This window comes from Saimiri boliviensis, chromosome 11 (genome assembly GCF_048565385.1).
Source record: "Saimiri boliviensis isolate mSaiBol1 chromosome 11, mSaiBol1.pri, whole genome shotgun sequence".
In the NCBI taxonomy this organism is placed as follows: domain Eukaryota; kingdom Metazoa; phylum Chordata; class Mammalia; order Primates; family Cebidae; genus Saimiri; species Saimiri boliviensis.
The window spans coordinates 55,107,264-55,134,004 of NC_133459.1; the positions used below are offsets into that span (position 1 = coordinate 55,107,264).

The 26,741-nt window shown below is 35.7% G+C and overlaps 2 protein-coding genes across 9 annotated transcripts in view; one reads left to right on the plus strand and one right to left on the minus strand.

Annotated features, from left to right (window-relative positions):
- Positions 1–8,544, plus strand: part of PRKAA2 (protein kinase AMP-activated catalytic subunit alpha 2) — a 71,273-nt gene extending 62,729 nt beyond the window's left edge. For both annotated transcript variants that reach the window (XM_039473639.2, XM_074380882.1), the window contains exon 9: positions 761–8,544. In XM_039473639.2, coding sequence (XP_039329573.1) covers positions 761–999 — 239 coding nt within the window. In that variant the 3' untranslated portion in view covers positions 1,000–8,544. The remainder of the gene's footprint in view (positions 1–760) is intronic.
- A 1,479-nt stretch (positions 8,545–10,023) lies between these two features.
- Positions 10,024–26,741, minus strand: part of FYB2 (FYN binding protein 2) — a 109,280-nt gene continuing 92,562 nt past the window's right edge. For 2 of the 7 annotated variants that reach the window (XM_074380878.1, XM_074380877.1), the window contains 5 exons: positions 25,286–25,369; positions 22,404–22,497; positions 13,305–13,461; positions 13,162–13,195; positions 10,024–12,838 (listed from right to left, as the gene is read on the minus strand). In XM_074380878.1, the coding sequence (XP_074236979.1) occupies positions 12,817–12,838; positions 13,162–13,195; positions 13,305–13,461; positions 22,404–22,497; positions 25,286–25,369 (391 nt within the window). In that variant the 3' untranslated portion in view covers positions 10,024–12,816. Of the gene's footprint in view, positions 12,839–13,161; positions 13,196–13,304; positions 13,462–22,403; positions 22,498–25,285; positions 25,370–26,741 lie in introns of those variants that run through there. The other 5 variants (XM_003921511.3, XR_012512420.1, XM_074380880.1 and 2 more) reach the window with 5 other exon arrangements.

The following is a 26,741-nucleotide window of genomic DNA, read 5'->3' on the forward strand; positions in this document are numbered from 1 at the left end:
AATTGTCACATCCAAGAACTTAGTGTGTGCTGAGGATTAAACCTGAGTAAACCAAATGTGATTATTCATTTCAGAGGCCCAAGTGGGAGAAAGCCCGAATAAACCAAGGGTCAGGTGATAGATGGAACAAGAATGGAACTGAGTTTAGAGTTAGGGAAGTTGTTTTAAACACAGCATTTAAATTTTACTCTTGAGCTACCATCAACTATGTATGGTAGTGTTTATATGTATCCCAGACCTCTTCCATTGAAATTACATGTTGTTGCTATTAAATTGCAAATTCTTGGGAATGACTCCAGACCTATTACATCAGAGTTTCTGGAGACTGGTCCTGGGAATCATAGAATCTGCAGTTTTAACAGGATTTCTCTCACTTTGCACCCTGTCTTCCCAAGGCAGTGTATCATGGTAACTTTTATTTTCACCTTAATGATTTTTTTTGTTGATATGCTAGAAGAAGATAAGTTGTCAAGAATACACTTCACATGCAGAGATAATATCAATGACAAATACTCCAATTTGAGAAGGACTTAGGGACCACATTTTGACTCTGTGCTAGTGTTGTGATTGGTAGTGATGTTTGTTAAGATTGTTGGAAGGAAGAGGACTGTGCTCCTAAAACAGTGAAACATGACATATTCAGTATTAAGTTGCCCTCATTCAGATGTGTTTACTTAATATTCTGAATATTGTAATTTCATAGGTAGGGTTTGGGCAATTATGCTTTTAATATAAATTGCTCTTCTTTGTCCTATTTCAGATGAAGTAGTGGAGCAGAGGTCTGGTTCCTCAACACCTCAACGTTCCTGTTCTGCTGCTGGCTTACACAGACCAAGATCAAGTTTTGATTCCACAACTGCAGAGAGCCATTCACTTTCTGGCTCTCTCACTGGCTCTTTGACCGGAAGCACATTGTCTTCGGTTTCACCTCGTCTGGGCAGTCACACCATGGATTTTTTTGAAATGTGTGCCAGTCTGATCACTACTTTAGCCCGCTGATGATCTGTCTCTAGTTTCTTTCTGTTATTGCTCTGTGAAAATCAGATATATTCTTTAAATTTTTTTCTTACTTTTGGATAACATCTGCTGCAATACTAATTGAGACACATGAATTATTTCCAGGGGACACACAATGCTATTGAAGTTACTGAAAACAAAATATCTGACATCTTATTTACTTGTAGAAATCTGTAATTTTATTGTGACTATGATAAATTCACATAGGCAGTATCTTTAATAGGTTAATATTGATGAGGATTTTAAATTTCCAATAATGAGTTCATTACAGATGATTAACACACCACACTGGCGAACCATCTCGATGTAAGGGTGGTTTGGCAACACCTCCTTGTTTTACTGTTTAGTGTAGATAAGTCCAGTTTTCTTCCTAAATTTCAGTAGGCTTTCTGCTGTGTTTATCCCCCCATTTTTTTTTTAACAAAAGATGATTAAAAAGTAAAAGAACCGCTAGTAAGATATTATTTAAATGTTGAAATCTTAAAAACCCGCCCTCAAGATTTCAGAAGCCAACTTCTGACAGTATTTTTACAAATACTGCCTAGTATATTCAGCAAGAAGACTGGGGTCATGTAACAGGTAAACACAATTTTCAGATTCCTTAAAAACAGCTCTAACTAACTCAGGGTTTTATCTTGTGATTTCCCTGAATAATATGTTTATCTTAAGAGCCTTCAAGTTTCAAATTGGTATTGAAACATCTGGAATTGCAACAATTTTTGTCTTCTACGTAAACTTACATCGTTTAAAAAATGCCTTCAAAACCTACCTTTCTCAAATTCTTTATGACTCTATTATTTTTGCATTTCACCAACAGTGATAAAATAGTTAAAGGATCAACAGTTCTTTAAATGAGAATTCTTATCTTTGATCTTCATTTTGTGTGTCAGGTGTTAGGGTCCTAGCGCACCTCACAATGCTAATTCTTCATTGGAAGCCACTCCCTTCACTCCACCTATCCTAGTCACTGCTATCTTTGTCTATTGTGTGATCCTCAGTGGTTGAATGATACAGCTTTTGAATTTTTTCTAGTTTCAAGTTTGAAAACACTGTTCTGGACCTAAGGGCTTTTGTACACTTCCAAAGCTTGATAGGCTGTGACCTTCACTGTTGAACCTGATAGGGCAGGGAAGCTTTGAACATCAAGAAAAAAAAAATTATCTCTTAAATAAGTATATATATATATGTATATATATATATATATATATATATATATATATATATATTCACACACCAGTGCTTTTAAGCAAAAACCAGTTTTTTTTTTTTTTTTGCTTTGTGCAGATAATAGTTTATTGATTATGTTTTGTTTAAAGTGTTTTTAAATTATGTGTGATTTATCTAATTTGTATTTATTCATTTGTTATTTTAACTGTCTTATTTACCTGAATTACCCTAAAAACACTAAGCTCTTGAAAACAGAAAAATGACATTACCTGGAAAGATTTCTCTTTGCCAAAAATAATGTATGTACCAAGAGGCAAATGACAATGTTAGACCAAGTTTCTTCCATGTTAGTGGAAGACAGGCGGGTCTGTCTTTAAACATTCTTTGAATCAGGAATTTGTATTGTTTCACATCATATGACTTTGCAGATCTTTTAAAAACTGATGTTAAATACCTTATTAGTTCAGCTTCTTAATATCAAAATAAGAGAATGGTTCACCAATTTGGGAAAGAGGGCGGGTTGCCATTTGAGATAGTTTAAGGTTTAATTATTGAAAGATTGCCATCTTGTGGCACCAAAGGGTAATTAAGTGATTATTTGTATAGGGAAAAGCAGTCCTGCTGTGTTAGTCTGATGTGCATTATAGATATGGGATAGTTTTGGGTTCTCCAAATGGGTACATACCTCTTTTGGGAAAAACAGGGCCACCTCATAATATTTGCCTGGTTATGAATGGAATTAACTTAGAAAAAAACAAACTAATCAGCTTAACCCTAATGACAAAATACACAAAAGTTTTGAAGGCAGAAGGAATCTAGTGGTGTTTTAGCTCCATTGGTCTAATAGATAAGATATTAAAAATTTGTTCATATCAAAATTACCTTATATGGATGATTGCCATGTTTTTTGAGTGTTAATTTATTTACTGTTTTCTAAATCTTGCCAGTATTTATGAACAGCTGTAGTTTGATAATTTACTGAATTTTAGAACTAATGGTCACAGCTTGGGTTCTTTTATGTGCATCCTTTTAAAACAGCTATTTCATGAATCTAGGTGGTTGGTTTTTAGAGAATATTTCGGAAGACATAGTCCAGCACAATAAGGTAGAACATTGTTACAGCAGGCTTTTTGTTGCTTGTGGGCAGATAAAGGGAAAGAATCAGTTGTTAACCCCGAATTTCCATATTTCAGTCTTGTAAACTATGGATGTGGTAAGTAGATGTGGGCTAAGAATAATTTCCTCCAGTTAAGACTCTGGAGGAGAGCTGCTATTATTAGGTTACAGATAAGGCCTTAGTTATATCATGGAAATGGACTCCATGTGCTTCGAGAACTGCATTTCCCAAAGTATATCCTGTGAGATGCTCCACAGAAAAAATGACCGCATGGACTAAGTTTGAAAATTGTTGCATTCAGTTTTCCCATCGAAGGTGACAATGGATGTAAGCATTAAAGACTGACAGGTCTTTCTGTGAAAATAAGAAAACGATGTAACTTTGTTGAAGTTTGCTTTGTCAAATTTTTCATTTAAAAAAGCTTAATATCCAATGCATTTTTAGGAAAGTATTGTCCCAGAATGCCATAATTAAGGTAGTTAATAATTAAGTTAGCACTTCCTTTTATCAGTTGTTGGGAAGAATCTGACTGAAAATTAGAGTCATTTTGTTTTAACTTGTAGACAGTTTCATCAGGAGTGAATGCTGGACTAAATAGAATTTTTATGTCTGCAGCTTGTTGCATGACATCTTGGTTTTCTTAATCAGCTTGTGTTATTTTTTGAGTGCAACTTTATTCTTATGGATGAGTGACTGAAAAGCCTGAAACAAGATTACTTGTTAAAAAAGTCTAAGAGACTAGTGACTCACGCTTATGCCTCTATGGATGATAAATTCTGATTCTTACTTTTAAAAGAAGTCACTTATTCTTACTTTTAAAAAGTCACTGATTCTTTTAAAATGTGTAGTCAGTGAACATTTTCTAAATGCTTTATGATACCATATGAAGATCTAATTCCTGTTGTGTTTCAATATAGAAATAGGTAGATACCTTCTCAGACTGAATACTGTATACAGAGAGGGAAGTAGGCAAACCATTTGCAAGTTGGGTTTTGGTTTTGATTAACAAACCTTTTAAGAGACACTTTTGTAATCTCTAGTGTTTACATTCCTTGATACTAGGTATCTGTAAAGAGAATCCAGGAGTCTAAATTAATCAGAAATAATTATATTTCTATGTCAGGGTATTGGCTATATGTAGCACAAACAGTTCTCCATTTTCTGCAAATGCGTTTTTCAGGACAGTTTTATAATTCTGGGTTTGCTTTTTCTTATTCCCTAGCCAGTTTGTACTCAGGGAATACAAATTGATTTTTACTGTTAAATGAGACATAGTTTAGAAAATAATCATAAATAACTATTACAGATTTTTGATCGATTTGGATTTATCTGTAGCATCTAATAATGTACAGTGTACTGAGTTAATGTAGGTGCTTCACCTTCCATTTATAAAATGTAAACACCTGGAACATGCCTGCCACAGATACCACTTTGTTCACTGGTTAATAATTTACATCCTATTAATGGTTGTAAAATCTCAGTATCTAATTGCTAGACATGTTCACAATTTTGTCTGTTTTTATTTGTTTTTAAAGTCCCCAATTTTTTCAATCTGGCATTTATTTACTTGGTTCTCCTGTGTCACCCTGTGGCTTTTTAAATAGGGAATGTAATTTATTTTAATACTAGTTCTCAAAGACTCTATTAAAAACTCTGGATGAGGGATATGTGCAATCTGTTGGTAAGACACATCCTATGTTTGGCCTCATTTTTATAACTCCTAAAATGGGAGAGGTAGATTTTAACACTTTAAGGTACTTTTGAGCTTTAAAGTTATTTTCTGCTTTTTCATATGATTGTGTTAGTGTTCACTTTTTATATATTTAGAGTTTTTATACTAGTGTGAATGTTTCTGTTTTGATTTGGTAAGGCATATCAAAGGTATATACTTGAATATTTTTCTAAATACAGCTGCCAGAGGAATGCAAATAGCAAAAATCATCCAGAAAACCAAACATGGTGAAACATCATGTCCATTTGGCATGAAGCAAAGCATTACAAATTTGGAGTAATGAAAGTGTTCCATATATTTTTTATAGTGATTTTTCGATCTAGAGACCCTCCATATTGTTTACTACTATTATAATAACTTTGTGAGGTAACCAGGAAAAGCATTTTTGCCATTTCCAGATGAGGAAGCAGGACCAGAAAGCTGTTCATAGAGCTTTAACGCCATGCAGGCATTCAGCAGTGATCAATTGCTCTTTATAGGAAACCACCTTTCCTCTGGGGAAGAACAGTCTTGAATTAATAAAACATCAGAGTGGTTGAGTAATAAAAATAAACACAGATGTATTGCTTTCAAGTCTTAGAGTGGCATAAAGTAGTCTTAAATAAATAGTTCTTAGTTTAATTATTTGAACCAGTTGACTGTACTAACGAGATGTAATTATCTGAAGTATTTGTTAGCATATTGGTTTTTGTAAATATTGCTAAGTTATTGAGGGTGCTTAAAATACTGAAGAAACTTTAAGACATGATTCTTCTTATAATTTTATGTAATTCTCATAGCACAATCATTTTTAAGAAAAGAAAACTAGGCCAGGTGCAGTGGCTCATGCCTATAATCCCAGCACTTTGGGATCCTCAGGTGGATCACCTGAGTCAAGAGTTCGAGACCAGCATGGCCAAGATGGTGAAACCTCATTTCTATTAAAAATACAAAAATTAGCCAGTGTGGTGGCAGGCCATGTATAATCCCAGCTACTTGGGAGGCTGAGGCACAGGAATCTCTTGAACCTGGGACGCAGAGGTTGCAATAACCAAGATGGTGCCACTGCATGCCAGCTTGGGCGACAGCACAAGACTTTGTCTGGGGGGGGGGGGGAAACTAGTCCTAGTCCCTGACCTAAATTTTTATAGTTTTTGACTATTACCTGAATTCGGCTTATCTAAATTTCATATGCAGATCGATAATTTTTCATTTTGTATTTATAGTAGATGATATATTTTCATAGAGTATAGTTCTAATTTACAAACACCTAATTATTATTAGCTTGACAGAGTTTCTCCCAAACCTTACAAAACTTTGAAATGTACTTAAGTTTGAGCTTTAAAAATTATAAAAACTTCATTTAAGCAAGTTGCTGGCATCCTTACTAGCCTTTCCACATATAATTGTGATGCATTTGATGTCACTGAACAGTAATAGCATGAAGAACAGGTCTCACAGTCTAGACTGGATTGAGTTTTAATTAAACTTCTTCAGCCATAGCCTGATAAGAATCAGGCTGGGTCTAGGAGAGTTATCAGACTGTAGGCCTGTATTAATTTTGCAAGCTAATGTTAATGTTTACTGCCAGTGTTGCATAGCAATGCCAGTTTCCAGTTGTGACTGTGTATGTGACTTTTGGTAAAAATGGTTTATATCTAAAGTAGTTTAGATTTTATGGAAGTAGCTCATGATTGTTTGGACAAGCAGGGTAGGCAAACTGCAATTACATTTAAAGTGTAATTAAATCCTAGAGTAGCACATTCTGGAAAAATGAAAGAGTTTTGAATTTGGAGAATATCAAGCATGAAAACTTTTTTGAATAATACATAGAATTTTGACAAGGTTCTTACAGTGCATACAGTGTAACCTTTTTTGAGGCAGGTGGGTGGGGGTGGTTGCTACTTAGTGTTGATTTAAAATCTCAAAGAGGAACAAAAATATTCTAGCCAAGGAGAATTGCATTGTTAGTTTTTTTTTTTTCTAATTTAAACGTGCATTTTTCAGTTACACATTTTTTAAAATAAGTTTTGCTACCAAAAATGACCATTTTTCTAGACACATAACATTTTCCTAAAGTGGAAAAGAAATGGATTCACTGTTCTAATAAAAACAAAACCAAACACTAAATCGTGCCTTCTCCCTTAAATTATAGGAAGAGTAATAAAATCTTGTTCAAACTATATTTTATTTTTTTTAATCCCTCTCAGTTCTCCTTAGATCTGCCTCCTACAAATGATCATGTTTGCATCTGTCCAATTGAGTTCCCTTGGCCAAACTTCACACTATCGCTATCAGAGGTTGTTCGCTAAATGTATTTTTCTACTTTTTTTTACGTTGATTGACTTTATAAGTCACCTTGGACATTTGGCTGCCTTCTCATGCTTTAAAAATTAATGCAATGAACAGCAGTTTTTACATTTTAACCCTTTAAAAAGTTTGTCAAGGAAACAACTCAGAGCCAAGAACAAAGTCTAACTTGGAATCTGCTTCTTCCTTTGGCTGCTGAAGCAGCAGCAAATCACATAACCTCATTTAGTTTTTCCATTTAAAAGTATAGATAATAACCTACCTCACAGATGTGTGTGAGAAACTGTTTGAAAGCCCTTGTTTAAATACAGGGTTTATATCCCCACATTCAATGTAAATTCCTTTTTTTAAAAAAAGAAAAAGTATCTTTGATACTGATAGGATGAGTATCTTGATTTTTAGATAAGATCACAGTTTCACAAATTGTGTTCATAAGTTACATTTATTATTTCTTGAAACCTCAAATATTCAAATATCAAACTTGTCCTTTGTTGTAACAATATTCAGAATCTCTTCAAGTGTTGGCTGAAGTTGCCTTAATGTACCAAAATACAGCTCTCAAGACTGTTCACAATTATCTGTGGTTGTACAATGTTTTGAACAGTTAATGTAAAGTTGTTATAGAACTGTGAACTCTAAGGATAATATCTTTATTGTTTTAGGAAGAATGGTTGTATTCTTTGTCATATATGCTTAAATATACAGTGGATTTTGAGTGCAACAAATAAAACTGAAAGTTAACAGCCATTAGGTTGTGTCATGACAATCATAATATAAGATATAACATCTTCCTTTTTTCAAAAACATCCTGCATTAATTCATTCTTAGCCTACCTTTGAAAAAAAATCCATTGACCCATTGGAGTACTTCATTACATATTTATTGAAAAAAAATTTAATTGTTAAAATTGGGACCACTTTTTATAATTGGTTTCAGGGAAAAAAATAGACTTTCAGTGCTAGTGTGTTCAAATAACTCAGTTTCAAGTTTCAGTTTTGTTTGTTACATACTTTTTGTGAGTGTTACATGATGTGGGAAGGATTTGTCTTCTAGTAACCATATGGAAAAGATGTCTTCCTGAATTACACAGCACTTCACAGTTACAGATTCTCCCTAATTAATGTTTGCACTGTATGAAACTCCTAGGTAACACAGAGAAGCAGCCTGAGTGCTTATAAGCTTTTTTCACAAAATCAAATTAAAGTTTCTGGTTAATTTGAAAGCTACTTTTGTTTCTGCTCCGTCATTATGCTGATATTCTGCACACCAACTAATAGTTACAAGAAAGTTGTTAGTGGAAAAGATTGCCTATGACTCATTGGTGATTTCACACCATCTTTGTTCGTTTTTGTCATCTTGTACTTTCTAGTTTTAACTTGAGCTATTGCATGAGTTTTCTATTGTTGCTGTAACAAATTACTACCAACTTAACAAAATACAAATTATCTTATTCTGTAAGTTAGAAATCCAGCGGGCTCACTGAAAATTTCTACCTCAAGTCACACAGGCTGAAAACCAAAGTATCAATGGGGCTGGGCTCTGGAGGAGAATCTGTTTCCAGGTGCATTGTTGTTGGCAGAATTTCATTCCATGCTGCTGGAGAACTGATGTCCTTGTTGCCTTTTTGGTTGTTGGTTAGGAGTCATTTAAATCTTCTAGAGGCCATCGTTCTTCCTTGGCCCATGGCTCCCTTCTTCTTCAAAACCAGCAGCAAGGGGCTTATGCTTTGGAGCTCTCCTTCCTTCTCTTCAACTACATGTTTCTGACATGCTGAGACTGACTTTACCACCTTCCTTTTCAAATTTTAAGGGCTCATGTGATTAAACTGGGCCCACCTGGATTATATGCTTTTTGAAAAACATACTCCTCATGAAAAAGAAAAATGCAAGCATATTAAAATCAGGATACAAAGGTAAAGATTTCAATCCACTTTTTCTAAACTTTTTTAAGGAAAAGAATGGATTTGTTTTTATTAGTGAAAATATTTTCTATTTCCTAAATTGCATAGGTAATAGATGCTTTCTATAAGAAATTTGAAAAGTGAAGGATATGGGAAGAATATGAGAAAAATGTCACCCATAAGAAGAGGTAGCCACTTCTTAGTTTTGTTATTATATGTTCATATTTTTCCTCTTCCATTTCTTCCCCCCTAGAATATACCTTTTAAAAGTTTTGAAGATTTGCAGGAGAGGGCCTGGTCAAGAAGTTTGCTACGCCATTTTGGAAGAAGAGTGAGTATATCAGAGACGAACTCAGAAGTGGGAAGGGAGGTCTTGGGACATCTTAAGGTTGCTAGAGGGCCTGGCCAATATATAAATGAGTTTATGGGTAGGCCAGTGTTAGCGTCTGTTACAGTAAAGTGTTTTATTATGTTATCTTTTTTCTGATGATCCCATTATGTTCACTATGTTTTTATACAAAATTGAAAATAAAATATAAACTTAGTCTTTCTATTGAAGCTTTACACTCAGCTAGGGTTTCTAGGAGACAGATGACATCTGCTTAGAATGTCACGGAAGTCTTAGTTATGGTGTTTACATTCTTGCAGATTAATAATGTGAGAAGTATAGTTTTGATGCTTTGATTCAAAGAATGGAGGAAATGTGGCTGATATTAGTGAAACAAACATAATTGCATTAAGTATGAATAAAAAGGATAGAAAAACAATCATTTTTTTCTAAAAACCTATACCATATCAAATAATAATAAAGTACTAGTTTATATTACACCAAATAGTTTATACTTAAAAATAATATATACTGTTTAATAGGCTTTTAACACTGAACATTTTTTCTGTCTACACACACAAAAATTACATACCAGTCATTCTTTCAAGACTTATCATTTGAAGTTTAAAAATGTATTTTTGTTTTCAGCATCTTTCAACTTCAGTAAAAGCCAGGTACACAAATGATACCACTTACATAGTAGTGTGTATTAAGGATTTTAGACCACTTTTATATTATTACATTATAGCATAACAACTACCCTGTGAAGTAGACAAGATGAGAGTTATTAGCCCTGTTTTATTTTTTTATTATTTATTTTTAGGTGGAGTCTCACTCTGTCCCATAGTCTGGAGTGCAGTAGCGTGATCTCAGCTCACTGCAACCTCCATTTCCCAGGTTCAAGTGATTCTCCTGTCTCAGCCTCCTGAGTAGCTGAAATTACAGGCATGCATCAGCACTCCTGGCTAATTGTTGTGTTTTTATTAGACACAGGGTTTCACCATATCAGCCAACCTGGTCTCGAACTTCTGACCTCAAGTCATCTGCCTGCCTCGGCCTCCCAAAGTGCTGGGATTACAGGCATGAGTGACTGTGCCCAGCCTAGCCCTATTTTAATAATGAGGAAATTGAGATGCAAAGAGCTGAGTCGAATTAGAACAAGGGGCCATGTAATGAGGTGGAAAGTGCAGGGGACAAACCTATCTGAGTTCAAATTTAGTCCCATTGTTACTCCAAGATTTAAAATGCTTCATGGCTTGGTGAAGTGGCAAGAGTGATATGTGGTATATGATTCTCTGTTGGACAGGATTATTGCATGGAAGATATCTGCTCAACATAGTCATTTACTCTTCTTGCCTTGTCTTTTATAATGCCTACTCTAACAGTGATTGTCTTGGAGAGCAGGAGAGGGCTGCAGTGGCCTCTTACTGGGTAGTAAATTTAGTTTGGGGCCCCAAACATCGAGTTTGGTCTCTGGTCCCAGCAGAAAGATATTTCCAAAATTTAGTACCAGGCTTAATTTCATCTCCCAGAAAAGAAATCTCAAAGCCATTCCCTAATTCTCCTCTCTCACCGCTACATCTAATTAGTCACTAAGACATTCTGTTTTACCTGTGTAATACCTCTAACGGGGCTTCTATCCCATATATTTCTTCTATTGCTGCTGTCTTAAGGTGTAATGCCATTTTGCCTAAAATATTGCAAAAACAATTAGTCTGTCCTCCATTATCCATATGGCTGATTGCTTCGCATCTCCCAAATATCTGGCATTTTCTTACCATCCTCCAAATATGCCATTTTCCTATTGCGTAACCCTAAACTGGCTCCTTACTCTCTAGAGGAAACAGTACAAGTGAAGTCTGTCACATTCTAGCCCCACCTTACTTCATTCCAAACAGCTCTTGCCATTTTCCACCAGACATCTCACACTCCATTTACTTTGAATTTTTTCATAATCACCAGACAGAGCATGGGTCTTTCATCTCTATGCCTTGTCTAATAAATAAACATATTTAAAGGTCAAGCTTCAGTTTACCTTCTCTGTAAAATGTTTTTTAATCCTTTAGCTGTTCCATTCATATCTTAATTATGTTATTTGTAATAATCTCTGTGTTCCCTTCTCTAAACTCTGAACTTTTTGAATACCTTTTATTCTTGTCTTTTAGAATAAGCTTGGCCTTTATTGGCAAATGTCATTTGGAACATGAAAAAAAGAAAAAAGAATGTAGAAGCTTTAAAAAAATGGCCTCAGTATAAAGAACAAGGCCATGGAAACACATTCCATCATGCTTGTGAAGGCCAGAATCATTCTGCTTGAAGAACTGAGTGAAATTCTTCAGTTTTTCAGTGCCAAAAAAGCCACTTAAACATTTGAAACGGTTAAATGTGTATGTGGAATTTATTTCTCTTATTAACATGCAGTTTACCTCTTTAAAAAAAAATAAACATTACAGTTCAGCTTTAAATTTTTATTTAATTCCGTATAAATGAAAGTACATAAGAATGCTATTATTTGAACAGGTATTTGAGCATAGACAAAATAATGCCAATTGTTCTTATTGTGAACAAAAAGATGTTTTAAAGTAATATAGCATATGTATTATTTTGTTAAGTATATTTGGATCCTTCTTAAAATGATGGGTAAGCTTAGGAATAAATTATTCTTCAGCAAACTATTCCCAAAAGAAACCAATGTGGAACAGTATTCATATCAGTTAATTTTTGTGATAAAGTAAAAGGACATGTATACCTTGATTTTTTTTTTAAGACTGAGCCATAATTACTTTAAGATTATACCTTAAACTTGAGTATTTAAAAGCACTTCATTACGCTATTTACTCTTCAGAATTAAATTATTCCAAATTTGAATGCACAACATCTAGAAATTACAAACACTCGTGTACTAATATTAGAAGCAAACTAACCATCTGCACAACTGACTAGGTGCCATAAGGCATGATTTCTAACTTTGGATATGGCTCATTAAATAAGTGCTCAAATGCTAACACATACTGTTTCACATTCTCTTGAACTGGCAGTGAAGTAGATACTGAAATAGACATTGAAAGATAACCTTTTAGGAGTAAAACCAACATCTAAATGTTGAGGATTTGTTTTTATTTTTCTCTTTTGAGTTCTGAACCAAAGTTTCCACAGATTCCACCATCTCAGAATTTAGACATGTAAACTGAAACTGATGTAAGGCAGGACTAAGATCTTAGGACTAGTTCTCCCTTGTGCAGACCATAGCATTTGATCTTGATCTTCTAAGGTGACCAACTTTGATGCCTGAGAAAAAAGAAAAGCATGCAAACGTTTTAAAATATAGGACAATGAAACAGTGAGTGAGAGATTTCTAGGGAATTTCTGATCTAGTTTAATATGTTTGTGTTTCTTTAAAATGTTTATAAAGCTGTGTAGAGAAGTTAGATGGCATACTCAGGAGACACAATAATAAAATCTCTTCCAATGTAATCCTTATAGAATAGGGTACTGCATGTCTAATTTTTTAAACTTCCTGAATTTCAACAGATTCGGTAGTCTCTTCAGACAAATGTATACAACAGGGTATTAAGAACTCATGATGTAAAGTATAAAATCGAACCACTTACTTGAAATCTAGATGTTCAATGAGCACATATCCATCTATAGAAACAAAAATCACTGTTAATTTGAAAGGTATAGAGAAAATGCTTTAAGGTTTTTTTAAAAAACAGTGATTGAAATGTTGTGAAAGATAAGCAAATAAACTTACATTTGCCTTTAGAATTACGACATATCACTAGATTTTGCTCAGTGGTGTCAATGACTTCCAGTTCTTCTCCAGGGGTTATTGGCAAATCAAATATTCCATTTTTTGAATTACTTGAACAGGCCACTGCTGTGTTGATGACAATAATCTCTTTGTTGTACTGGAATGAGAAATTACTGATCAGACCATTCTTGCATAGTTATTTTTTATAACAAAATTAATGGAGGATATAATATAGTAACCTCAAAATAAACTCAAGATACTATTGACTAGTTAAATAACACATATGGGAATAGAAAATAGGAAGGTGTGCAGTTAAAGGAAAGTCATTTAAGAAAATAATAGTATAATGCTGCAATCTCACATTTGTTTAGTATGATTATATTTTCAAAGTGTTTTTCACAACCATTATTTTTTCTCTCAGATCTTCTTAACAAATTATTTTTAGTTCTGGGGTACATGTGCAGGATGTGCAGGTTTGTTACATGGGTAAACGTGTGCCATAGTTGTTTACTGCACCTATCAACCCATCACCTAGGTATTAAGCCCAACATGCATTCACCATCTTTTCTGATACTTCCCTCTGCCCACCTTATCCCCTTACAGGCCCCAGTGTGTATAACCATTATTTCATTGTACTAGAATGAGCCCTGGTGGATGGGGTTGTAATGTAGGTATGAATTCAGTACCATGGATGGTAGCTAACTGTTCCATTTAAAAATTTACCTACAAACTCAGAAAAGAAGTTAAAAAACAAAAACAACAACAAAAATTTAAAAACCTCTGTGTAGTGCCTTAGAGTTTATAATATTCTTATATACTTATCATTTCTAGAGGACATTCTTTCCACCCTTTTTTTCTGTGTGAGCTTATATAGCTATAATACATGTTATTTTAAAGTAGTGGGAATTGGCTGTATCTAACTGGGGCCAATTCCCATTCTCCTTTTGTATTCATAGGCAGGCAGGCATTTTGATAAAAACTCCCAAGAAATTGAATTCCTGACCATGGAAATTTTTTCCTGAAAAATTAGCTGGCCTATACATCTGCAGTACACTACCTTCTAATGCACTGAAATCTGTTGACCACAAATAAACAGTTCGAGAATATGCAGCTTAGATTACAGATACCAACTTCTAGGGTAACCAGATATCTCCCTTTGCCAGGGACACTGTCTTTTTATAACTAATGTATCTATCTATAACTTTATGATTAAGAGAGCTTCCTTCCACTCTTAGAAGTATCCTGTGTTTGGATAATAAACTACAAGATCAACCTATACCAAATGAGATCTGATCTACAGGATAGATTTTTCTTTCACCTAACAAAGTAATTGCTTCCTTATTGGCTTCTTACCCTTTTCAGGCCATTGCTCACTGTGAATTCATAGTGATTTCTTAAAATACAAATCTGATTAGGTCACCCTTCTATTTATAAAGCTCTAAAAACTCCTTATTGCTTTCAGGATGATATCTGCACTGCTTAGCTTGAGATTCAGGGTGCTTTGCATACTGTCAGTCCCCATCTCTCTATCTTTGTCCCCTTTATTGAAGCTACATCAAGCTACATGACAATCCTTGAATACATGCTATTTACTTGAAATACTCTTTTTTTTTAAATTGTACTTTAGGTTCTGGGGTACATGTGCAGATCATGCAGCGTGCATAGGTACACACATGGCAATGTGGTTTGCTGTCTCCATCCCCCCATCACCTACATCTGGTGTTTCTCTCCATGTTATCCCTTCCCAACCCCCCCACCCTCCGCTGCTGTCCCTCCCTTGGCCCCTCCCAAACAGACCCCAATGTGTGATGCTCCCCTCCCTGTGTCCATGTGTTCTCATTGTTCAACACCCGCCTATGAGTGAGAACATGCGGTGTTTGATTTTCTGTTCTTGTGTCAGTTTGCTGAGAATGATAGTTTTCAGATTCATCCATGTCCCAACATTATGGCTGCATAATATTCCATGGTATATTACGTGCCACATTTTCCCTGTCCAGTCTATCATTGATGGGCATTTGGGTTGGTTCCAGGTCTTTGCTATTGTAAACAGTGCCACTGTGAACATACATGTGCATGTGTCTTTATAACAGAATGATTTATAATACTTTGGGTATATACCCAATAGTGGGACTGCTGGGTCGAATGGAATTTCTATTTCTTGGTCCTTGAGGAATCGCCACAGTCTTCCACAATGGTTGAACTAGTTTATACTCCCACCAACAGTGTAAAAGTGTTCCTATTTCTCCGCATCCTTTCCAGCATCTCTTTTCTCCAGATTTTTTAATGATCGCTGTTCTAATTGGCATGAGGTGGTATCTCAATGTGGTTTTGATTTGCATTTCTCTAATAATGACTAATGATGAGAATTTTTTCATATGTTTGTTAGCCTCATATATTCTTTCGAAAAGTGTCTATTCATATTCTTTGCCCACTTTTGGATGGGTTTGTTTTTTTTTTCTTGTAAATCTGTTTTAGTTCTTTGTAGATTCCGGATATCTAGCCCTTTGTCAGATGGGTAGATTGCAAAAATTTTTTCCCATTCTGTTGGTTGCTGGTTCAGTCTAATGATTATTCCTTTTGCTGTACAGAAGCTCTGAAATTTAATTAGGTCCTATTTGTCTATTTTGGCTTTTGTTGCCAGTGCTTTTGGTGTTTTAGTCATGAAGTCCTTGCCTATGCCTATGTCCTGAATGGTTTTGCCTAGGTTTTCTCTTGGGTTTTTATGGTGTTAGGTCTTATGTTTAAGTCTTTAATCCATCCGGAGTTAATTTTAGTGTAAGGTGTGAGGAAGGGGTCCAATTTCTGCTTTCTGCAAACTGCTAGCCAGTTTTCCCACCACCATTTATTAAACAGGGAATCCTTTCCCCATTGTTTGTTTTTGTGAGGTTTGTCAAAGATCAGATGGTTGTAGATGTGTGGTATTGCCTGCAAGGCCTCTGTTCTGTTCCATTGGTCTATATCTCTGTTTTGGTACCAGTACCATGCTGTTTTGATTACTGTAGCCTTGTAATATAGTTTGAAATCAGGTGATGTGATGCCTCTGGCTTTGTTCTTTTTGCTTAGGATTGTCTTGGCTATCCGGGCTCTCTTTTGGTTCCATATGAAGTTTAAGATGGTTTTCTCCAGTTCTGTGAAGGTCATTAGTAGCTTGATGGGGATAGTGTTGAATCTATGAATTACTTTGGGCAGTATGGCCATTTTTATGATACTGATTCTTCCTAACCATGAGCATGGAATGTTTCTCCATCTGTTTGTGTTCTCTGTTATTTCCTTGAGTAATGGTTTGTAGTTCTTCTTGAAGAGGTCCTTTACATCCTTTGTTAGTTATATTCCTAGGTATTTTATTCTCTTTGTAGCAATTGTGAATGGAAGTTTGCTCATGATTTGGCTCTCTGTTAGTCTGTTTTTGATGTACGGGAATGCCTGTGATTTCTGCACATTGATTTTATATCCTGAGACTGCTGAAATTGCTTATCACTTTCAGGAGATTTTGGGCTGAGATGATGGTATCTTCTAGATTTACAGTTATGTTGTCTGCAAATAGAGACAATTTGACTTCCTCCTTTCCCATTTGAATACCCTTTATTTCTTTTTCTTGCCTGATTACTCTGGCTAGAACTTCCAGTACTATATTGAATAGGAGTGGTGAGAGAGGGCATCCTTGTCTAGTGCCAGATTTCAAAGGGAATGCTTCCAGTTTTTGCCCATTCAGTATGATATTGGCTGTAGGTTTGTCGTAAATAGCTTTTATTGTTTTGAGTTATGTTCCTTTGATACCTAGTTTATTGAGAGTTTTTAGCTTAAAGCACTGTTGAATTTTGTTGAAGGTCTTCTCTGTATCTATTGAGATAATCATGTGGTTTTTGCTTTTGGTTCTATTTATGTGGTGGATTATGTTTATAGACTTACGTATGTTGAACCAGCCTTGCGTCCCTGGAATGAAGCCTACTTGTTCATGATGGATAAGCTTTTTGATGTGCTGTTGCAATGGGTTTACCGATATTTTATTGAAGATTTTTGCATCTATGTTCATCATGGATATTGGCCTGAACTTTTCTTTTTTTTTATTGAGTCTCTGCTGGGTTTTGGTATCAGGATGATGTTGGTCTCATAAAATGATTTGGGAAGGATTCCTTCTTTTTTATTATTTGGAATAGTTCCAGAAGGAATGGTACCAGCTCCTCTTTATATGTCTGATAGAATTCAGCTGTGAACCCGTCTGGACCTGGGCTTTTTTTGGTTGGAAGGCTATTAATTGCTGCCTCAACTTCAGCCCTTGGTATTGGTCTATTCAAGGTTTCAACGTCTTCCTGGTTTAGGCTTGGGAGGGTGCAAGTGTCTAGGAGTTTATCCATTTCTTCCAGGTTTACTGGTTTATGTGCATAGAGTTGTTTGTGTAATCTCTGATTGTAGTGTGTATTTCTGTGGAATCAGTGGTGATATCCCCTTTATTGTTTTTTACTGCATCTATTTGATTCCTCTCCCTTTTCTTTTTTATTAATCTGCCTAGCAGTCTATTATGTTGATCTTTTCAAAAAACCAGTTCCTGGATTTATTTAATCTTTGAAGGGTTTTTTTTGTGTCTCTCTCTCCTTCAGTTCTGCTCTGATCTTAGTTATTTCTTGTCTTCTGCTAGCTTTTGAGTTTTTCTGATATTGCTTCTCTAGCTCTTTCAATTTTTGATAGGGTGTTGATTTTAGCTCTTTCCTCACTTCTCATGTGGGCATTTATTGCCATAAATTTCCATCTAGACACTGCCTTAAATGTGTCCCAGAGATTCTAGTATGTTGTGTCTTTGTTCTCATTGGTTTCAAAGAACATCGTTATTTCTGCCTTTATTTCATTGTTTATCCAGTCGACATTTAGGAACCAGTTGTTCAGTTTCCATGAAGCTGTGTGGTTCTGAGTTAGTTTCTTAATTCTGAGTTCTAATTTGATTGCCCTGTGGTCTGAGAGACTGTTATGATTTCCATTCTTTTGCAGTTGCTGAGGAGTGATTTACTTCCAATTATGTGGTCAATTTTAGAGGAGGTGCAATGCAGTGCTGAGAAGAATATACATTCTGTGGATCTGGGGTGGAGATTTCTGTACATGTCTACTAGGTCTGCTTGGTCCAGATCTGATTTCAAGTCCTGGATATCCTTGTTAATTTTCTGTCTTATTGATCTAATATTGACAGTGGAGTGTTAAAGTCTCCCACCATTATTGTGTGGGAGTCTAAGTCTAAGAACTTGCTTTATGTACCTGGGTGCTCCTGTATTGGGTGCGTATATATTTAGGATCGTTAGTTGTTCTTATTGCATTGATCCTTTTACCATTATGTAATGCCCTTCTATGTCTCTTTTTATCTTTGTTGGTTTAAAGTCCATTTTATCAGAGACTAGGCTTGCAACTCCTGCTTTTTTTTTTCTTTTCTCTCCATTTGCTTGATGAATCTTCCTCCATCCATTTATTTTGAGCCTATGTGTGTCCTTGCTTGTGAGATGGATTTCCTGAATACAGCACACTGATGGGTCTTGACTTTTTATTCACCTTGCCAATCTGTGTCTTTTGATTGGGGCATTTAGCCCATTTACATTTAAGGTTAATATTGTTATGTGTGAACTTGTTCCTGCCATTTTGATGCTAGCTGGATGTTTTGCCCATTGGTTGATGCATTTTTTTCATTGTGTCGATGGTCTTTACCATTTGGTACGTTTTTGGAGTGGTTGGTACTGGTTGTTCTTTTCCTTCTTTAGTGCTTTTTCCAGGAGCTCTTGTAAGGCAGGCCTGGTGGTGATGAAATCTCCATTGCTTGTCCATAAAGGATTTTCTTTCTCCTACGCTTATGAAGCTTAGTTTGGCAGGATATGAAATTCTAGGTTGAAAGGTCTTTTCTTTAAGGATGTTGAATATTGGCCCCCACTCTCTTCTGGCTTGTACGGTTTCTGCAGAGAGGTCCACTGTGAGTTTGATGGGCTTCCCTTTGTGGGTAATCGAACCTTTCTTTCTGGCTGCCCTTAGCATTTTTTCCTTCATTTCAGCCTTGGTGAATCTGACAATTATGTGCCTTGAGGTTGCTCTTCTTGAGGAATATCTTTGTGGTATTCTCTGTATTTCCTGGACTTGAATGGTAGCCTGGCTTGCTAGGTTGAGGAAATTCTCCTGGATAATATCCTGAAGAGTGTTTTCCAGCTTGGATTCATTCTCTCCGTCACAATCAGGTAAACCAGTCAAATGTAGATTGGGTCTTTTCACAGAATCCCATATTTCTTGGAGGCTTTGTTCATTTCTTTTCACTTTTTTCTCTGTTCTTACCTTCTCATTTCATTTCATTGAATTGATCTTCAATCTCTGATATTCTGTCTTCTGCTTGGTTGATTTGGCTATTGAAACTTGTGTATGCTTCGTGAGGTTCTTGTGCTGTGTTTTTCAGCCATCAGGTTGTTTATATTCTTCTCTAAGCTGTTTATTCTAGTTAGCATCTCATCTAACCTTTTTTCTAGGTTCTTAGTTTCTTTGCATTGGGTTAGAACATGTTCTTTTAGCTCTGAGAAGTTTGTTATTACCCACCTTCTGAAGCCATTTTCTATCAATTCATCAGATTCATTCTCCATCCATCTTTGATCCCTAGCTGGTGAGGAGTTGTGATCCTTTGGACGAGGAGAGGAGTTCTGGTTTTTGGTGTTTTCATCTTTCTTGCACTGGTTTCTTCCCATCTGAGTGGCTTTATCTACCTGTGGTCTTTCTGGTTGGTAACTTTCAGATGGGGTCTCTGAGTGGATGTCCTTTTTGTTGATGATGAAGTCATTTCTTTCTGCTTCTTAGTTTTCCTTCTAATAGTCAGTCCCCTCTGCTGCAGAACTGCTGGAGGTCCACTCCAGATCCTGCTTGCCAGGGGATCACCTGCAGCAGCTGCAGAGCAGTAAGGGTTGTTGTCAGTTTTCTTCTGTTATTTTCGTCCCAGAAGGGTACCTGCCAGATGTCGGCCTCAGCTCTCCTTTATGAGGTGTCTCTTTGTGTGTACAGGGGTTGGGGAGCTGCTTGAGGAGACAGTCTGTCCCTTATAGTAGCTCAGGTGCTGAGCTGTGAGCTCTGTTCCATTCAGAGCTGCTGGGCAGGTAGTTTTAAGTCTGCTGCAGTGGAACTCATAACTGCCTCCTTTCCCAGGTGCTATGTGGCGTTCTCACAACATAGCAGCTGTTCTAGGAAGGTCAGCTTTATTTATAAGTTCCTGTCATGCTGCTGCTTTTTTTCATAGATGTCCTGCCCCACATGGAGTAGTCTAGTCACAGTCTGTCAGTAGCGGTGTTGCTGAGCTGCTGCAGGCTTTGCCCAACTGCTATGTGAACTGCCTCGGTAGTGGTGGTCGCCCTTCCTATTTTTGTATTTTTAGTAGAGATGGGGTTTCTACAAATAATTCCTATTTGAACCCAATCAACTTTGGTTCAGATAGGAATTATTCTATTTTAATGAACTAAAACAGGAATGTACCCAAATCTCTCATAATCACTTTTAATGAACTAAAAAATATTTTATGCACGTTTACAAAATACTAAGTAGTCTTGTAGTGCTCTGCACATGGATATGAAGATGAATAAATAACCTTTGTTGTCTAGGAGCTCATAGTTTAATATGATGAACATGTAATTTCAATTATGTTAATGTGTGATAAGCTATAGGTAAACAGAAGAAGAATAATTTCTTTAATTAGAATGTTTGATCACGCCTGTAATTCAGCACTTTGGGAGGCTGAGGCGGGTGGATCATGAGGTCAAGAGATCAAGAACATCCTGGCCAACATGGTGAAACCCCATCTCTACTAAAAATACAAAAATTAGCTGGGTGTGGTGGCATGCGCCTGTAGTCCCAGCTGCTCGGGAGGTGGAGGCAGCAGAATTGCTTAAATCCAGGAAGTGGGGTTGCAATGAGCTGAGGTGGTGCCACTGCACTCTAGCCTGGTGACACAGCAAGACTCCATCTAAAACAAAAAAAAAATAAAAGGAGGAGGTTTGGGCAAGTCTTCCTGGAGAAGAGAAGATGAGAAGATGACCTGATTGGGGCTTGATAAATGAACAAGAGCTAGGCAGATGGAGAAAAGTGCAAAGGTGTACCAAGGCAGCACTTAGAGGGATGAAATAGCAATCAAAGATAGAGGAGGTTCATTCAAGGGACAGAACTCTGAGCAGTTTGTTGCTGAAGCAGAAGGTACAAGGCAAAGAGTGGCAAGAGATAAAACCAGGAAGATGGGCAAAGGTCAGGACATAAAGAGCTTTCTATGCCATGTTAAGAACCCTGTACTTCAACCATTTTGCAAGGGGAAATGTTTGAAAAGTTTTAGGCAGTGATTTAGACAAATTTTATGAGCAGGATGCACACTTTGTCTCTCTCAATCCAGTGTCTAGCACATGGAAGGTGCTCAAATGTTTCCTAATGAATAATTCTCACTTTGACAATATATGATATCAGGGAAGTTTGAGCTTTTAGAATAATGAAAAAATGTTCCATGACTCTTAATAATAGAATAAGAAGGCAGAAAGCTTCAGATGCTGCATCATTCATTTGTTCATTTTGTTTTTTCATTTGCTTGTTTATTTAGGCATTCATTTACCAAACATTATTCATACAGTTTTATGTCAGGCCCTGCCTGGGGAACAAAGTTGAATGAGACAGGGTTTCTTCTTCAAAACAGACCCAAGAGATTAATTAGTTCAAGATTCACACACACACACACACACACACACACACACACACACACACACACACAAATGCTTTAATGCAACTAATCAGTGTTATAAAAGATTTGTAAAATAGATAAATAAAATATGCTGAAGGAGTAACTTAACCTGGACGAGGTAGGGAGGAGTGGGTGGCATTTGAACAGAACCTTCAAGAACAACTTAGGAGTATTTTCAGGAAGAAGGAATAGCATGTATAGACATGACAATATAGATATGCATCAGGAAAAAATAGAAATGAAATCCTGGCTTTTTGTATCAAAGATCATGTCTGTATCTCAGAGAGCCCAAGGCATGGCATGCTTCCAGAATTTTTTTTTTTTTTTAATGAAAGCTCCTAGCTATTAATATTGCTAATTTTTACCTTCAGAAGAGAACATACCTTAAATCTTTCTCTAAAGAGTTTTTCTTCTCTTTTCATTCTGTTCTTTTCTAAGTTTTGCCTCTTGGTTTTGAAGAAATTTCCAGGTGAGAAACTAGCAAGAAATGTGCAGGTAGGTAAAATGTACAATAATAAAACTAAGTTTCTGAGTTTACAAAGTCACTTCATTTCAGGATAAATTTCAGGTATAATTTATGTGTAGAATTTTATATAAAATAATACATATACAAAATCATGCATCTTTATTTATATGTACCCAGACAGGTATGTATGTTCATAATACAAACACACATATTTCCGTTAGACTAAATTGTCAAACTGATCAGCATAATACCAATTGCTTTTCTCCTTAATTAAAAAAATATTTTTGATGGCAAGATAACTTGGAACAAAACCACACTGGTTAAACAAATGAAGGTAAACAAGAAACTTGTCTGAATGAGACTTAGAGACATAACTTTTTTTTTAAAGGGAACATTTAACATTTATAAATGTTCCCATTCACCTTCAGATTATTTAATGGAAACCAGTAAGAATGAGTAAGCAGCTTACTTTGTGTGGTTTTCTAAGTTGTTAAACCTAATTGGGGATCACAAGTCTACATGGCTCAATCAAAGCGCTCTCCAGTTTGCTGAATGATTTGGATGATGAATACCATTAAGAAAATAAAGATGCCACAAAACATGTGCAAAAATTTCAGCACGTAAAAGTAAATAACCCTAGATAAGTATCTGATTATACTCTTACTCCTCCCTCTTGTTCTTCACGTGAGATTTGGTTTTTCTTTTAGCAGTTTAATATATTAACAGAAGTAAAAAGTCAACCAAGTCCTGTCAGTTTTATTCCAAAGTGTCTCCTACATTTATTTCCAAGATTATAGCCACTGCCATATTTCAGTTTATCACTACTTACTGCCTGAGATACCATCTTCATCTTACCTCACCTTCCTCAAATCCATTGGCATACCTGCCTGCAGAGTCATTTTTCTAAAAGTTATGCACTCTATTGCTTAAAACCTTTCGATTTCTTTCTACTGCCAATAGGATAAAGTCTAAATTCATTAGCAATTTATTATCTGGCCTGATCTACCTTCCCAGCTTTATCAGCTGCCCTTTTCCCTGCACATATAATGTCTACTGGGGTCATCTTAGGAAGTGAGCTATCCTTTTCATGCTGTTATACCTGGGATACTGCTATGGTTTAGATATTTAACTCCTCTAAACCTCATGTTGACATCTGATCCCCAATGTTGGAGTAAGGGCCTAATGGGAGATATTTGGGTCAAGGAGTTGTCTTCCCCCTGAACAGCTTGCTGCTGTCCTCAACTCTCATAGTTTCCTTGAGCCTAGCACCTCATTTGTTAAAATGAGCCTGGCTCATTTTAAAAAGAGCCTGGCTCTTGTCTTCTCTTGCTTCCTTTTGAGCCATGTGATCCCTGCACATTCTCCTTCACCTTTTGCCATGAGTGGAAGCAGCCTGAGGCCTTTGCCAGAAGCAAATGTCAATGCTATGCTCTGTATACAGTTTCCAGAATCATGAGCTAAATAAGCCTCTTCTTTATAAATTACCCAGCCTCAGGTATTCCTTTATAGCAACATGAACAGACTAACAGATACCCTTGGCCAACTTCTCTTTAAACTTGCCATCATCTTTGATTGATAAAAGACTAATAAAAGGGTTAAACTAATATAGAAAGCATTTCTTATTGGTAGAATACATTATGGTAGAAATCACTTTAAAATGATCAAACATCATTTTATCTACAGAAATAACTAACCTTACTGTAATGTTTACAAAGTTACTTGGTTCAGAATAAAAGTATACTGTTATATCACTGTGTTGTAAAAATAAATAAATAAAAAGGCACTGGAAAATTGTTTCCTAAGATGACTATTTGTAGTTAACAATATACTGAAAAGCTTTTTTGGGGGAAGGTCAAAAATATTACTAATAGTTGCACTCTTGGAATTCTGTTTTGTTATGCTGTGCAAGTATGAAGTATGAAGTTTAAGATAGAAAGTTGCTTTTCTAGTCTGTTAATACATCTTGCCAACCTGGAAAAAATAAATTACATCAAGTCTAAACCTAAAGAAAATAAACTTATGAGAAGGGCTACCCAATGCCATCCTCTCAGTCTCAGACACTAATGTCTGGTTTCCTTTGCTGCACCCCAGCAGGATTTTTCTAACAGGTTTCCCAGAGCGGACAGACTACACAACGTTCACATCTCAGTGAATATTTAGACAAAGGTTTCCCCAAGTCATTTGTCAAAGAAAGTACCTCATATCCTGCCCCGTGTCCTAGCAATTGAGAAGATGGATCAGAGTGCAGTAAGTAACCGCTTGCCTCAGTAAAAACATCCTCTCACAACCACTTGGGAACTTTAATCACATGAATGCAGGTTAGAAATTGACTCAGACATTTTCTTTTAAAATTTGAACACTAATTTCAGTCATAACTAGAATTCTATTTTACGGAAGTCAGTCTTACTATATAATACCTAGTTTCTTTTTTTCTCAAAGTTACATTTAAGTTCTAATTGGTGTTTTATTTACATTATGTCTTATAGGGGGAAGTTCTTAAAACCTAAAAGACGACTGGGAATTTTTCATTGTTTGAAAATAGCTAACTTGAAATCTTTTTTCACTTCCTATCCACCAAAAATAGGGAGGAGGATGATGAAGATATATGTGTATGACAGTATTTGTATATCCTTAGTCCCTTTTAATCCTCTCAATTGCACTATTATGTAGGTGTTGTTATTCTCATTTTGTAAATGAAAAATCTGAGAATTATTTAATTACTTATCTAAGGCCACATAGCTAGTAATAGGTATAAATTGCAGCAGTTAAGCTATAATATAAGTGCCTCTGTGTTCCCACCTTTCTGATTCTTCAGCACTGTTTTTCTCTTTTTCCTTTGATATCAGAAACTTGGGTTTCCATGTTTTCGGTTTATCTTCATCTCTGAGGAGAAATATATTTTGAGGAAGTAAATTAAGACTGAAATAGGCATTTGTGGAACCATCAACACTTCATGGGCAATTATGTTTTATAAAAAATTAAGCTATCTAGAAATATATTTTGATAATCCTTGGAAAGGCCATATAGTAAATATTTTAGGCTTTGCAGGTGATATCATCTCTATGGCAACGCTTCAACTCTACTGTTGCAACTTTATACACAGAAACAAGTGGCAGGCCATATATGGTCTTCAGGCCATAGTTTGCTGACCCCTGATGTGTGCTAATCCAAATTTGAAACAAGATGCAAGAGATCAGCCTGCTTATAATCACATTTCCTCTTTTTTATGAGCCTCAGGTTTTTTTTGTTTTTGCTTTTTTTTTTTTTTTTTTGCCTTTAAAATGTGAATAGTACAACTGAACTCTATTGTGAAGCAAGGCTAAGCCAACTAGCATGTAACAGTGATTCTGGGCAAACAGGATGCAGGGACGGGAGAAGGTCTTTATTATAGAAGTAACTAGTACTTTTTAGCATCTATGTGTCAGGTCTTATGCTAAGAATCTTACATTTGTTAACTCATTTGGTTTTCAAAGTAAATATTGCAACAGTCCTTTAAACTGATCACTCAGTTTTACAAGGGAGGAAATGGATGAGCAGAAAGAATGAAATGGATGGTCATAGTATGACCATTTTGGAAAACAAGTTGGCATTTTCTTATGAATTTGCATTCCCTATAATTTGCATTTTTCCCTTTTTAAGTATATCTTCTAGAAAAATTCTTGCACACATTAACAGGAACCATGAATAAGAATAATTGTGGCAGTATTATTTGGAAGGGCCCAAAAACTTAGGAACTACGACAATAACTTACCAACAATTGAATGGATAAATGAATTGTGGTATATACATAGAATGGAATATTATAGAACATTAAGATGAATGAAAGGAAAAATGAAATATTCTATTTGAATAAAATGCAAGGAAAATGAAAGATTCTATTTGAATAAAAAAATTATAGAACTCTATATAGTATCTCATTTTCCTAATGTTCAAATCCCAAATGAGACAATATTTGTATCATATGTTTGTTAAAACCATCCTTGTTTTAAACAAGGAAATGAAAACACCAAATTTATGAGAACAGTTACCTTGAGGGAAGCGACACATGATGTGTACAAGGGAAAGAGGCCAAGGTATTGTATTGCTTATACCTTGGGCTCTTTCCCTGATTATGTTCTAGTTCTTACGTTGAATGGTGGGTTCAGGGCAATTTGTTTTACCATGATTTACTACTTTTATTGTGTCATTATTTACAACTTTTTGTTTTCTTTTGATTTTTACAAATGATTTTTTGTTTTTGTTTTTGTTTTTTTTT